This window comes from Ziziphus jujuba, chromosome 7, assembly GCF_031755915.1.
Source record: "Ziziphus jujuba cultivar Dongzao chromosome 7, ASM3175591v1".
Taxonomy (NCBI): domain Eukaryota; kingdom Viridiplantae; phylum Streptophyta; class Magnoliopsida; order Rosales; family Rhamnaceae; genus Ziziphus; species Ziziphus jujuba.
This window is the reverse complement of record NC_083385.1, coordinates 9,556,889-9,571,568: the sequence shown is the minus strand read 5'-3', so window position 1 is coordinate 9,571,568 and position 14,680 is coordinate 9,556,889. Positions and strand designations below refer to the sequence as shown.

The window sequence follows — 14,680 nt, the reverse complement described above, 5'->3', positions numbered from 1 at the left end:
AGATATGGTGCTACTTTCTTATTTGTTATTATGCTTTTGTTTAAGCTTTTATCCTATTATATTTCGTCAAGGATGAAAAAAAATCCCTCCACTATTTATGCCTTTCCTTTGCCTGACAAAATAAGACAGGATCGATAAATAAGCTATCATGAAAGATCCACAAATATCGCTGATAACCTCATAAGTTGCTTTCAAAATTATTTCCAAGTAAACATATAACATGAGAAAGCTATTTCTTGAAAATTACTCCAGAGAGACGTCATGTGTGCTAATTTAAAATTTTGGTGGTTACTAGCAAATGATAAGTGACATGCCAGACTTGAATGACTCCCTCATCAACACAAACCACCATATCTATGATTTTACCTCATGAAAGATAAGAATGTAGGCCAACAAGATAAGAATGTAGGCCCAGAACCAGTAAATTGAAGGAATTGATGTACTAATACAGGAATTGCAAGTAGCAATGGAAATGAAATCACAGTGACATTCAAACATATACTTCTTAACAGTGGACTTCTGTGTAAAAAATGCTCAAAATGAATGAATTTAAGTTACATAAAAATCGAACAAACTGGCGAAATGAAAAAAGAACAGCAATAAAATTACTGAAATGACAATATACTAAGCTCTGGAAGCCATTCAATTGCACCATATATTAGGATTAAACCCCTAATTGTAGAAAAATAAACTTGGTTGAACTTAACCAAAAACTGGAGCAGGAGTAGAGAAATCTAGGGTTGTTGTTGGGCATCCATATAGCCAGCATCAACAAGTACCTTCTCCCTCTTAGCCAATTCAATATCTTCATCCACCATCATCTTCACCAACTGCTGGAACCCAACTTTTGGTTTCCATCCAAGAACTCTCTTCGCCTTGCTCGCATCCCCTTTGAGATTATCAACCTCTGCGGGTCTAAAATACCGCTTGTCTATCTCCACGTGGTCTCTCCAATTCAATCCCACATACCCAAAAGCCACCTCCAGGAACTCTTGTACCGTGTGTGAATCCTCAGTTGCCACCACGTAATCGTCGGGCTTTTCCTGCTGAAGCATCATCCACATGGCCTCCACGTAATCACCGGCGAAACCCCAATCCCTCGAGGCCTGCAAATTCCCCAAGAACAGCTTGCTCTGCAGCCCGATCTTGATCCGACCCACCGCTCGCGTGATCTTCCTGGTCACGAAATTCTCGCCTCTCCTCGGCGATTCGTGATTGAATAGTATCCCATTGCACGCGTAGATCCCATACGCTTCGCGGTAATTAACCGTGTACCAATGGGCAGCGCATTTGGACGCGGCGTAAGGAGAACGGGGATGGAACGGCGTCGTTTCTGACTGTGGAGGCGGCGTGGAGCCGAACATCTCCGACGATCCGGCCTGATAGTATCGGATGTTGGAACGCCCGGTGGCGGCGATGTGGGAGCGAACGGCCTCGAGGAGGCGGAGGGCACCGGTGGCAACGACGTCGGCGGTGTAGTCAGGGATCTCGAACGAAACGGCGACGTGTGACTGGGCGGCTAGATTGTAGACCTCGTCGGGAGCGATTGTATCAAGCCAGCGACGGAGAGAAGAGGCGTCAGTGAGATCGGCGTAATGGAGCTTCATTCGAGCCTTGTGGGCGTTGTGCGGATCGATGTAGATGTGGTTGATCCGCTGCGTATTGAAGTTGGAGGACCGCCGAATCAGTCCGTGGACCTCGTAACCCTTGTTCAGCAAGAACTCCGTCAGGTACGACCCGTCTTGACCCGTTATGCCTGTGATGAGAGCAACCTTGCGGTGCTGCGTAGTTTGAGGAGCTTCACCATTGGTGGTGGAGCCGGATCCGGATCCGCTAGTGTCGTTCTCGGACGCCATTGTTGTCGAGCCCCGATGGATTTGTTTCGAGCCTGGCTAAATTCAGTGAAATGGAGGGAGAGAAACGCGTTGTGAATTTTCGACGGTGGTGTTGTGGAAAATTTATGAGCGCTCTAGATGGGGGACAGATCCAGTGTAGCTGCTCTGTAGGACTTGACTATCACCTCTATTTTCCGGTTACTATATTGACGAATGGCAGACTGCCACCTCAGATCTTGAGGGTTCTTGTGGTCAATATTGGGCAAGGAAAAACCGCTTGGCGGGACTGTCGTGCCCCTGGGGCGTCGGTGATGTGGATTGTGAATTAGTGATGGTAGATCTGGGCTAGACTGTAATTAGCGTAAAGTTGTGCTGCATTTGGAAACTTCTATATTTCTATTTACATTAAACAAAAATATGACAAATCTCCCCTTTGGTTTTTTTTTTTTTTTGGGGTAAATTATGATAAATCTTCGTCGTTGATAAAATGATTTTTAAGGACATGTATAGATGTCATTAGAGACAACGATGATTTTTATTTTGTTTTAATACTATAATAGTCTATAGTGATAATAATCTTACTTGTCCAATATAAAGGTGTGTTTATTATGCAAGATGAATATACGAAGATAATAATTGTCCCACAATATTAATGTTTTTCTTTGTTTGATATCAAATAAAGAAATATTTATTTCAAGGAATAAATATTATTTTCATTCGAAGGATTGACTATTCCATTTATAATTGTTGTTTATATTTTCTTAGCTAGCTAAAATTTAAATATATTTTTATTATATTTGTAACATATTTAAATTTAAATGGTTAATACATTTAAAAAATTACATAGCTAAATATAAAATTTGATTTTTTATTGATTGTAACAAAATTTGGTATTTTTAATGGGAATAACAATTTTATGTATTAAATGTATCTTAAATTTTTTAGATTCAAATAATCTTAATGAATATTGATCAGAAACCAATGAGTTTTCCTGATGAATATAACTATGAGATATTATATTCACTAATTATTGCAAGTAAAATGTAAAGTTTTATTAATATCTTTTGATTTGGGATCTTAAACAAGTTTTATATAATTTATTTTATATGATTTTGGATTTATAATGATTCAAACTGGTTATAAGTTTTGCAATTCAACCAAATAAAATTTTTCCCATACTATTTTTAAGGGGACAAATTCAACCTCTTTTTTCGTTTGCTTTTTTTTTTTCTTTTGCTTTTATATATTTGTTTTAAAAATAAATGATATATTTTTATAAAGAGAATTATTTAAATGGTTTATACATGATTGAAATAAGTCATTGTTAATTTAAGTTTTGTTTGATGATGGCGGAAAATAAAAAAATAAAAATAAAAAGAGAGAGGGAGAAAGAGAGAGAGAGAGAGATAGAGAGAGAGAGAGAAAGAGACAATAAACAATTTTTTCTTTTTTTCATCAGAAACTTTTGTTATTGGACTCTCCTACTTTTCAGCACTAATAGTTTGAATCGAGGAAATAACACGTTAAAATGCATTGTTTATGTATTTGCAATGACTCAAACTCTACATAGCTGTGTAGGGGACAAAATGTGCAAAAAAGTCAGATCAATCACTCATTGTATAAGTAATAAGACCCATATAGCCTTTCATTAAGAAATAAGGAGGTCAGGAACCTTCTAAATACTCAAAATCTCTCATCCACGATAAAATCATATTTGTATCATTGTTTGACCAGATTCAATGAAATCTATTACAAATTTCAACTTAACCGCGAAGAAAATTATTTATTACGGTTTTTACATGTTTATTCTTAGAAGGTGATGAGCATTTAACAATAAGAACATATTTATTACTTTTGAATTTGGCTTATACTATTGCTCAAAAATATCATACAATAGCTGCCCATACTAAATTATAGCAACAAAATTCTTAGCCAAAAAAAAACCTACAAAATTACACGTATTCACCAAAAAAATTTAAAGTAGATAGAAATTTTTACTTTGCAAAAGAGGGAGTAAAAAATTCCAATCATTTATCTGTTGAAAAAAATTCAATGGAAAAATATTTTAAGTAGCAAAAATGAAAAAAAAATATAAATATAAATTAAATTAGAAAAATTGATTTAGCTATTTAGAAATCCCAATCAGCTATTTTGAAATAAGTTTTATTGAAAAATGTGATCTTATACCTTTGTAGGAACATGGGCTAGAATAGTTTTGAAGAGGCTCTGCCACATATATATATATATATATATATATATATATTTTTTTTTTTCTTTTGGCTATGCCCCCTGGCATTCCCAACCCCCTTAAGACTCGACCCAGCGTCCACTGGCTGGGGCTGTGGTGCTCTAATGTATGGTGCTCTGCCACGTATGTATATATATATATATGATTGAAAAAGAAATATATATTATTATATGATGCATATTCAATTTGTATAGTTATCGTCATTCTAAAATAAAATAAATAAATAAATAAAAATTAATTTATACCATATGCTACAACAGAAAGCCGACCCATAAGGTTACCAACGTTGAGAAACCGTGTCGCATACAAAAATAACTGCCTCGCCACCAAACACCGGTTTAGACAATAGCCAAAAAAAAAAAAAAAAATGCAACGGCCAGCGCTCAGATCTCATCCGTCCGTCCGTATGCCAATGAATATTTTCAAACAAATATCAAATCAACTTTTGTGTGCGCTGTCAACAACTTAAATTCGCGAATAACGAGTGTGTACACCCTACGTCTCGTCGGTCGAACGCCAAATCCAAAAAAGTAAAAAAGGAATTAAATTGATTCTTGAATAAATTTGTTTATAAAAAACTCCAATTTACTCTGTCATTTCAAAATAAATATAAAAATGTTATTTTATAATCCTTTTATATAATAATATATATTAAAATTGTAATTTATTTATTATTTTTTTTATTATTGTAGAAATGAGATTCATAGTGAATATTTTTTAATACACATTTACATAGAATAGTTAAGTGATATTTATTTTTAACGCGTAAAAGTAAAGTAGATTATTCATAAATTAAGTTTTTTTTTTTTGAAATAAAATTAAGTTTTTTAAAAATGAACTCCTAAGATGATGAATGAGATTATCCAAACATCAAGAGGGAAAATAATGATTTTTCGGGGGTGTCATTGGATTCCTACTAAACCTAGGAATGTAGATAGAGTTTTCCCAAAAATATAAAACAAATAGAACAGGTCTAGCTTTTCAAAAAAATAAAAATAAAAATAAAAATTAGAAGAGGTCTAGGGTTTTCTTCCTAATTATTACTTATAGACAGACTGGGCCACTTCTTTTTCTCCTTTTATAAAGCCGTTAGACCTGACCCAAAAGTGGGGTTTTCTAATTCGTGCTTTTCTGCAACTTTTCTCTCGACGCTGTTCGTAGCCTTAGGGTTTCTAAATCAGAATCGATTACAAAACTAGATTAATCTGATTAATTTTTTTTCTTGGAGATTACCGGAAACTATATTGGTATAATTGAAAGTATAATTTTTTTTTTTTTTTTGTTTTTTGTTTTTTGTGAGAAAGAGTTTTTGATATGAGAATGAATATGAAGCGGTCGAGGATATCGAAGAGAGTTTCGTGGGCTCCTGGAGTTAATCTTTGTCAGGTATAAACGCAAAATCTTTTTAATCAACGTTTTGGTTGTTTAATAAGCAAATAATTTTAAGATAAATGCTTAGGGTTATTGGATTTAACAAATCGACGTTCGATTTGTTTGTTCTCAGGTGGATCTGGATCTTAGATTTAGGCTCTATTCCTTTTCCCTTCGAAAAGAGATAGAAAATACGTCGTTTTTTTGGGTTTTCTTTGGCTAGAAGATTCCGGATTTAACTACGTATTTGATATAATTTTTGCTTTTTTTTGTTTTGGTCAAATTTCCTATCTCTTTTTTTTTTTTGGTTGCAATTAATTGAACGAGTTTCTTTCTCCATTAAGTTTTCATGGGGTATTGGGGTTGCAAGAGATTCGGAGTGCATTTATGGTATTTAACAAATTCAAAGATTCTGGATAGTGATGAAAGCCAGCATAGTAAATTTTATTTCATATGAATGATATGATTTCAAGTTGCTTTAATTTTGATCCAAGAATCTGGATCTTAAAATTACATATTAATAACAGAAATAAATAAATAAATAAATAAAAAAGAAGAAGAATAAGAAGAAGAAGAAGAGGATTTTCATCAATAGAAAGGTCCGTCTCTTCCTGCAGAATAGAATTTTTTTACAGAAGAATCGAACTGAAATTTACTGGGTTCCTTAACGCTGTCACAGAGGAACATTCCCTTTCAAAATAATAACAATAATAGTAATAAAATGGAAGAAAAAAAGAAAAGAGTTTAAAAAATTTCGTAGATAATAATAAATGTAAAAATAAAAATAATAATGATATTATAGAAAAGTCATAAATTATTCTAATTCGTCAAAACTGTATTTTAATTTTTTTTTGGTTATAATTTCTAGTTTAATTGGTCAAATTGTTTGTTTGGAAAATTTCGGTTTATAAAATTAGGTTTCATTTTAAGTCTAATTATTGACAGTTAGAAACAAAGCAATAAAGATCCTTTAGCGAAAGAGGATTATTATTAAATAAGAACTAATCATGTGGCAACAATATTATTTTACAAAATTACTATGCATCCTAACTTATGATACCTGGAAATCTAATGCAATTTTTATGAGATCAAGTTGTTTTGTTGGGTTGGGAAAAAAAAAGAAGAAGAATGAAAGAAAGTTGTTGTATTGGGGTATCCTTGAGCTATCTATCATACAGTCTATTATCATATAGAACTAGCATGACATGACTGTTGCAAAGCAGTACTGGAACTGCTATAATCATTTATATTAAACTATTTTTAAAACACATCAATTAGCTTCCCTATGAGTCATTTCAATTAATGAAGATAGATTGTCCAGTTAAAAAGTAAGATAAATGATAAATTTCCAAAAATTTTCGGACTAGTAGCATATAGCAATTATATCAAACGTTAAGAGAAGTTGATAATGTCCTCTCTTTTTAGTCAAATAGATGCACAGCTGCACTTCACAAAGTTTAATTTCTTGAAGTAATGCAATGCTAAAGTTGGAAGATGAGTGATATTCTTAAATAAAAAATGTGTTCAGTGGTTATAATATTTACAAAAATAAAAATAAATGCTATCTGTGCTGATGCATATATATGTAATGTCTAATAAAATTTTTAATCGAAGTTCTTTTTTATCATAATTTAATTTTTCTGATGGACCTGTCTTTCTGAATTGTGATTCAGAAAATTGAATGTTGTTCTCTACGTTGCTCAAAGTATGAATGTCTATTTTACAGCAATAAGGTAGTCATTTGATTTAGAAGCTTGATGAGTCTTTTTCCTATAATTTGGTTCATCTCTTCGTTTTAAATGGTTGTGGTTCACCATTGATCTAGAAGGTGTACAGGAGTAGAACTATAATGACAACAAAGACAAGAATGTTTTGTTTTCCTAATACTTGTTTAAGTTAAATATGTTATTTATGAACTTTATGAAATTTATAGTCAGTTGAATTCTTCGGTTTTAGCTGTTTCCCACTCTTTTTGGTTCCTATTGGTTCTGTTCCTTTGTTGATTTTCGTAAAGGATTTGTGTAGCAAAACTGCTTTTTTGGAACTGTGTTTGAAGTGATTTACATTGCACTTTTTGCTTGTTTTATCCTTTTTCCCACTTTCATTCTGCTGTTAGCAGTAGATTGAGGCAATTCAACTTATTTTGTTGCTAGAATTCATGCATTCTGTTAGCAGTAGATTGAGGCATTTCAACTTATTTTGTTGCTAGAATTCATGCATTATAGAATGTGCTTTCTTTTAATCTCTATGTCATTTGACAACTTCAATATTAAAGGATGTAGATAGAGTTGCATTGAACTTTTTTTTTTCTTTTTTTTTTTTTTTTTACTTTTTTTTCTTCTTTTTTTTTTTTTTAAAAGAAGAGTTGCATTGAACTTGAATGGGTCTCTTTTCTTAAGAAAAAAGGGTGATAAGATTGCGGTTTCAGTTATGGATCCCTTGGCTCTGGAAATTTTTGGCCTCTTTTGTCCATAGATTAACATTTTATTCCTTATGCATTTGGTTAGTGTTGTGCATTGAAATAGAAGGAGCACTGTGATTTCAGTATGAACTGTTTATCCTTTATTTTAAGATTGCAATATTTCTTTTCATTACTCTGTCTTACTTTTCCTGTTCCTCTTTCATATTTTTCAAGTATCGTGATAGTCGGTTTGATATTTTCCATTAATATTTGTTTTGGTGACTTGTTGATTGGAAATTAAGTTTGACCAACTCCTTTTCTGGGTTAAATAGGTAAAACTGTTCTCATGTGATGATTGCCCTTTAAAAGTTGGCATGATATCTAAAGATCATCTTGAAGCAAAGTCATCAAAGATGTTGCATTCAAACACTATGGGATCTGATGGTCTTCCCCCCGGCTTTGAAAATGGTTTTGTTGCTGTTAGCCAATCACGGACGGAACTTCCCCTCATCCCTCAGATTCAATGGAAATGCCCTCCCAAGGTAGCTTTCTGTTTTAAATAAAAGAGAAGTTTTAATGAGATACTTGAGATATATGAAGGATTTTATACTCTTATAGGCTTTCTTTCTTATGCCAATCTATTTTAAACAGATGTAAATGTTAGATTTGATCTTTATCCAGGGATTGAATTTATTTTCTGTGTTGCTTTCATTTAACAGATTGTTATGAGTAACAACTGGCAAGTCGCTTCGGGTGAGGAGAGTGAGGAGGTCAAACATCAAAAGTCAAGAGAGCTTGGAGTGCTTGAAGCGGTTTTTCCGCGTTTTTCTGCCATTCCTCCTAGGTAAAATCTCCATCTAGTCGTGGAAGCTGCTTCTGTAAATCTCATTTCTTTTATGTTACTTACTTTGTTTATCTTTTGCCCTTTCTGTAGCCCTGCTGTTTCTTTGGACGTACAAAATGAAAATTACAATGATAGCTGCACTCCTCTTGTCCCCATTATTCCTATTGAAGAAGAGGAATCAATATACACACCATATATACCAGCACCAGTAAACACCACCACAAGCTCTCAGCCACTAGACTTGTCTGGAAGTCGGTTGCGATCTGAAATGCTTAACACTGCAAATTGCAACTCTTCTGCTCCAGAACCACTTTCCAGTGCACAACCTGCATTAGGAAAGTTGTTGCCTGGTCTAGGTGCAGATGCAGTTGCTAGTGCTTCTGCTGCCTTGGCTGTTGTCAACACAGTTGGCCAGAATGGAAGCATGATCGATACTGATTTGCTCATTAAAATCTTAGCAGATCCAAAAATGATCCAGAAATTGATATCGGAAGGACCACCAGCCGGTACAGGAAGTGCACCTAAAAGTATGGTGAGTCCACACATAACCGGGACAAACACGGTAACTCAATCAGCTCCCATGTCCTTTCCTACCATACCAGATAATAGAGTCCAAACAGTTTTGAATACAGTTCCTTTTCAACCAGACACTCTTCCAGTGTCCGGGTTTAACCGAACAACACCATCATCAGTTCCCGCACCCATTCTTGAATCACACCGGCAACTGATGCCTGGTCTGCCAAATGGTAACTTGTTTGCCATACCAAATCGGGTGAGATCTTCTGCAAAGACTGTGAGTGTTAAACCAAATACAGCTCCAATAGCGACATTGACCAAGGATGCGAACTACTATAAGAACTTGATTAGAGCACATGGTGGAGAAAAGGACAAAACAGAGGAATCCATATTTTCACGAAAGAGAAATCACCATAATGACTTTCAAGAATTGAAACTGGATCAAAATGTTAGACAAGGGGAATTAAAACTGAAGAATGCAAAACCGTGCATATACTTTAAAACCACTAAAGGATGTAGAAATGGTATCAATTGTCCGTTCCAACATGATATGCCGATTCAGTGGCGGACTGGTAGTTTAATTGAGGCACACGGTGCAAAGAGAATGAGATTAGGCGGGGAGACTGCGGGGAGATTTCTGCTTTGAAAATCTTAGTAGGCTGTAAATGATGATGAAAATCAACTAGATTTCGAGCCATTAACATTCATTAGATTTTTTTTTTTTCGGTTTTTCCATAAAAGAAAAACTTTAAAAAAAAAAAAAAACAAAAAAAGACAGCTTTTAGTTGTAACGAGTATGCATGGAAAAGGGCTGAATGTAAAAAATTTGAAGGAAATTTTTTATTTTTTTTTTGCCCTTTTTTTCTGAACTTGTCCGTATCTCCTTTCAAGTAAACATAATAATTAAATAGAATGGTAGGTGCATCTAAAATAATATATATATATTGATTATTATGTTGGATAATTATAAGTTGTTGATAATGATAAATTTTCTTTTTGAAAAAAGAAAAATTGAAAAGAAAAGGTTAATATGATAGTGAATTTGTTTTTTGGGTCATTTATATGACGAAAAAAAGTTTAGTACAAAATCTTCAAACTATCATAGGTAGGCCTGTTCGGTTATATTGCCAGTACACTGTACAAGTAACGGATTTTCGATGACCAAACATTAAAAAATTAAAGAAAAGATTTTCATTCAAATATATAACTATAGCGGGTCATATATCGGTATATTCAAGGATTGTCTTAGTTGCTTTTATCGCGCATGAAATCATATTCTTTTCATCAAAAAAATGAAAATCATATTAATTCACGCTCAACAAATGTTAATGCCTTTTGTAACATAAATTTACGCTTCAACTAGAACAACGTACAAATTATCCCCATCCTATAGCACAAGGAACAACGAACAACGAACAAAGCACGAATACCACCGCCGAATATATGTGGCCATGAAACAGGGATTTAAGTGGAACATAATTGATTGAATTTATAAAGTTTGTTTCTTCCACTTAGGCTCTTGATTTTATTGGGGCAAATTTTATGATCCAATTTTTATATATATTAAGGAAAGAAAGAAAAACAAAATCTGCCACATATTGTGGATCGTCTAAATGACCAATATATAAAAACTAGTAAAGATACTTTAGGTAAAAAAATTTCGAATGTATACTATCAAAATTAGATTAGAGAAGAGTTAGATGGTCCGCAATTCGCTTCCCCCCGGGAGAAAGAGACTTCGTGGGAGAGAGAGGAGAGAGACAGAAGAAAAAGGAAAAGTAGTATACCGCATGGCATCTTAAGTTGGTGACACATGGCACCAATTGCAAAACAGAAAATTCCCTTTGGTCTCTTGTGTCATCGCATAGCAAAACCACCTTCCCTCACACATTAGGGATGAATACTACTCGTGGAATGTTCTTCATAAAATTTTACAACCAAACAAATTTACATATGGTTAATTTTTTTTTTTTTATTTATAAATCACGGAGTATTTTCATCTACACGACTATTGAGAAAAGATTTGGGAGTACGGAACTATTCACATTGCTACACTTCTGGCCATTTGGCCAAAACAAAGCTACAGTTAGTTTTGAAGGAATTTAAATAGCTTCATTCTCAAGATAAAAAAATGTATAATAATGATAGTAATAATCAAGAAAAACATGTTTTACTAAGTAATTGGTATGCTACATTACTTAGTTAATGCTTGTAGCAATAGAACTGAATACAGATAACTGAACATTGGACATGAGAGAATAAAGTAAACCAGGAAGTTATAGTCATTGAAATTCAATCATTCCAAAAGTACAACCATAAAACTTCAAGAATCAAATGTCATAGGAACAATATATAGATCCATGTTTAGGTACTTTCAATGCATGAGTTTAGATAACATAACACATAGGAATTACGACAAGGGATTATCATATAGCTGACGTCCTCGCCTCAACCAGAAGCAAAACGTACTTCACTCGAACATCTTCATAAATTCAGAGATTTCTTGGTCTACTCTATTATCAACCAGTTCTCAGGATGATGTGGACACCACTATCAGTATCAACGATATCACTTATCTCACCAATCTTAATAGCAAATGTTGCCTCTTCAAAAGGCTTTTGCATTTGGCCACGGCCAAAAGGACCTGCATCGAGTTTGGACCAGTAGTTTTGATTAAACCCAAGTTTGATGTAAGATGCCAACTAGAAGGAAGCTTATTGCTTTACTAAATATGTAACAATGAAAATTAGATCAAAACAAAAAGTTTAAAGTCAGGAATTTAAGTGACGAGCATGGAGGTTCTTGGTTAAGTATAACTCATACAGATATTACATATGGTTCATAACTTCAGACTAAAAAATCAGTTAAACCAGTGGTGGTAAATTTCTAAAAATCCAAGCTGCACCAGAGTTGAAATTCTATCAGCAGACTATACTGTCTAGATTTTAAAAATCTGCATCGTAGAGAAAGTTTACAAGCCATAATATTCATTCTGATTACAAACCAAAGCTCTGAAATGGAATCAATCAGATTCCAAAACTAAGAATACACATAAGAAAGTGATAGGGTAAAAAAACAATTCCAGTAAAAAGCCATTTGCTAGATTCTATTCTCCGGTTTATGGGAGAACAATTCCCAGGGTATCAAATTCCAAACCAAGTAGCTGCAAAAGACAAATCCAGCTAAGAAAATGGGGGAAGAGTGTTCAAAGTGTGCAGGAAGGACATTGAACACTTTGAACCATCTGAATATGGGACCAAGCACCAAGTATAGCGAAGGCAATGTGGAAGATCAACAGAACTGAAAATGGTTTAAGTTGTGAATTTCGGATTCGCCACTAAGTACCGGATAACTAATGGGAGGTTTCCCTCAAACTAACTCTAAATCACAAACATAACCACAAGCTTTTTGCTATGCATTTTTCTTTACTGCAGAAATAGCTAACAGCAAAAATTAATCGAAACAAGCTTTCTCTTAAAGCAATTTCAAAATCAAACTCACAAAAAAAAGCAAGAAAGTGTTAATTGAAAAAAATTAGGTTGTTACAATCTAAGCAATAATAACCTTGAGATTTAGTACAAGCACTGAATTTACTATTTAGTGCTAAAACCAAATAATTATAATTCTAAATCACGAAACTGAAGCATGTCTCTTGAAAACCAATAGAAGCAAAATATATATATATATATAAATTAAATTAAATTGCCACCGGTTGAGAACTAAGAGAGGTAAAAATTCAAAGTTTTTTTTTTTTTCTCTTAAATTTTCAGATTAAAAATAAAAGGGGAAAGATAACAGAGTACCGAGATCACCGCCACGCTTGGCGGAGCTGCAATCGGAGTAGCGAGAGGCAGCATCCTCGAACTTGGTCTTGCCGGAAACGATGTCGTCGCGGATGGCTTTGAGCTGAGAGACGGCGCTGTCACGGGTGGTGTTGGAGATGACACGTCCTTCTGGATCCTTCCAAGAGGCCTTTCTACGAGAGCCCTGGTGCTTGATCAGGATGTGCGACGCCCTCACCTGATTGCCCGACGACATTTTCGACCTTTTCTTGTTGCTCTGGCTTTTTCTCTTCTCCTTCTCCTTCTCCTTCTCCCTGTCCGTCCGATCTGCTGACGAGATCGGGATCGACGACGACGATGATACTTTCTTCCTCTTACGATCGGTGGACTCTATTTTTGCGGCTCGGATTCGGACGGAGATAGATAGATAGATAGATAGAGAGAGAGCAGTTATGTTGGTGAACTTATCATGTGCAACTTTCGCTTCATATAGATACCTAAAACGCTTTACGGGTCTCGACGGTCCACGACCAATATTTTTCCTTTTTTCTATTTTTTTAATCTTTTTTGCAGCGGTACCCTTCAATTTAAGGAGAATTGGCAACGTGCAGTATGATTGGGGCAAAAGTAAAAAATAATAAATAAAAATAAAAAATCTAACATTTTAAATTTTCTTCATGCTGATTGGCTTTGGTTGCATCCTCATATTACATATATAAACGTGTATGTGTACATATATTCCCTATTATTATTATTATTATTATTATTGGAATACTTCATGAGAACCACCAAAAATACGGATAAGGATATTATCACAGCAAATCTCTAAATTATATAAATTGTATCATTTCGCTTTTTAAAAATTTTTTAACACTTAAATCCCTAAATTCATTACAATTGTGCATTATTTACCACCCATATTCTCATGCTTCTCCTCATGTTCCCTCAGAAATCGTTCATTTATTCAGTAAAATTCTAACTCCACTAACTGGGAAAAATCTAACCCCATAATCTCCCTATCTCCATCTTATACATCTACACGTTTGGATTTTAGTTAAAGGAATTTTTTTTTTCTGCTTTTTTATCATAATATATATATATATATACGGAAAATTTATGATGAGGACGGTCCGTATAAGGACCGCAGTATTAGTGATGGTTTTTTATAATATTAATGACGGTTTTTTAGAAAATCGTCACCAATACTATGAAAAACCGTCACCAATATTATGATCCGCATGAGAACCGTCCGCACCATAGACGAACTGTATGTATATATTTGGCATGAAGGTTGAGGATGAAGAAAGGCAAATTTGGAGAAGTTTGACATGCTTATAGCTCTGTGCAGGCGAAGATCGATTCAAATTCCAATTGGTATTGGGTTTCTGTATTTAATGCTTGTCATTGTGGACATTCCACTTATGTACAGAGTTTGGCTGTTTTTTTAGGAGTTTTTGTCTCTATACAAGATGCTGAATATGGAACTTGAAGAAAGAGAGAATCCAACTCGTAAACGCGAAAGTCAGAAGATCACCAAAATTAGAATTTAGTAGAAGAAATAGAATTTGATGTTAATTTACAGGGAAAATCTGAAATGGAAAATAAAATAAAATAAAAACCCTGTTGAGTAAGAGCGGATCCAAATTCCAAACCCCATACAAATTCAACCCCATAAAATCTTTA

The 14,680-nt window shown here is 34.1% G+C and overlaps 3 protein-coding genes across 3 annotated transcripts; 1 reads left to right on the top strand and 2 right to left on the bottom strand.

The window, feature by feature from the left end:
* Nucleotides 1–375: 375 nt before the first annotated feature.
* On the bottom strand, nucleotides 376–2,263 carry LOC107424396 (GDP-mannose 4,6 dehydratase 1). Its single transcript, XM_016034185.4, has one exon. It carries the CDS (start codon nucleotides 1,854–1,856, stop codon nucleotides 735–737), a length of 1,122 nt encoding a protein of 373 aa, XP_015889671.3. The 5' UTR covers nucleotides 1,857–2,263; the 3' UTR covers nucleotides 376–734.
* Nucleotides 2,264–5,085: 2,822 nt separating this feature from the next.
* Nucleotides 5,086–10,074, top strand: LOC107424415 (zinc finger CCCH domain-containing protein 30). Its single transcript, XM_016034216.4, has 4 exons — nucleotides 5,086–5,469; nucleotides 8,188–8,397; nucleotides 8,575–8,699; nucleotides 8,790–10,074. The coding sequence occupies exons 1-4, from the start codon at nucleotides 5,398–5,400 to the stop codon at nucleotides 9,859–9,861; spliced, it is 1,479 nt and encodes a 492-aa protein (XP_015889702.2). The 5' UTR covers nucleotides 5,086–5,397; the 3' UTR covers nucleotides 9,862–10,074.
* A 1,400-nt stretch (nucleotides 10,075–11,474) lies between these two features.
* On the bottom strand, nucleotides 11,475–13,480 carry LOC107424377 (peptidyl-prolyl cis-trans isomerase Pin1). The gene is made up of 2 exons (XM_016034163.4): nucleotides 13,019–13,480; nucleotides 11,475–11,859 (listed from the first exon to the last, which is right to left on the bottom strand). Exons 1-2 carry the CDS (start codon nucleotides 13,251–13,253, stop codon nucleotides 11,735–11,737), a joined length of 360 nt encoding a protein of 119 aa, XP_015889649.3. The 5' UTR covers nucleotides 13,254–13,480; the 3' UTR covers nucleotides 11,475–11,734.
* Nucleotides 13,481–14,680: the final 1,200 nt, after the last annotated feature.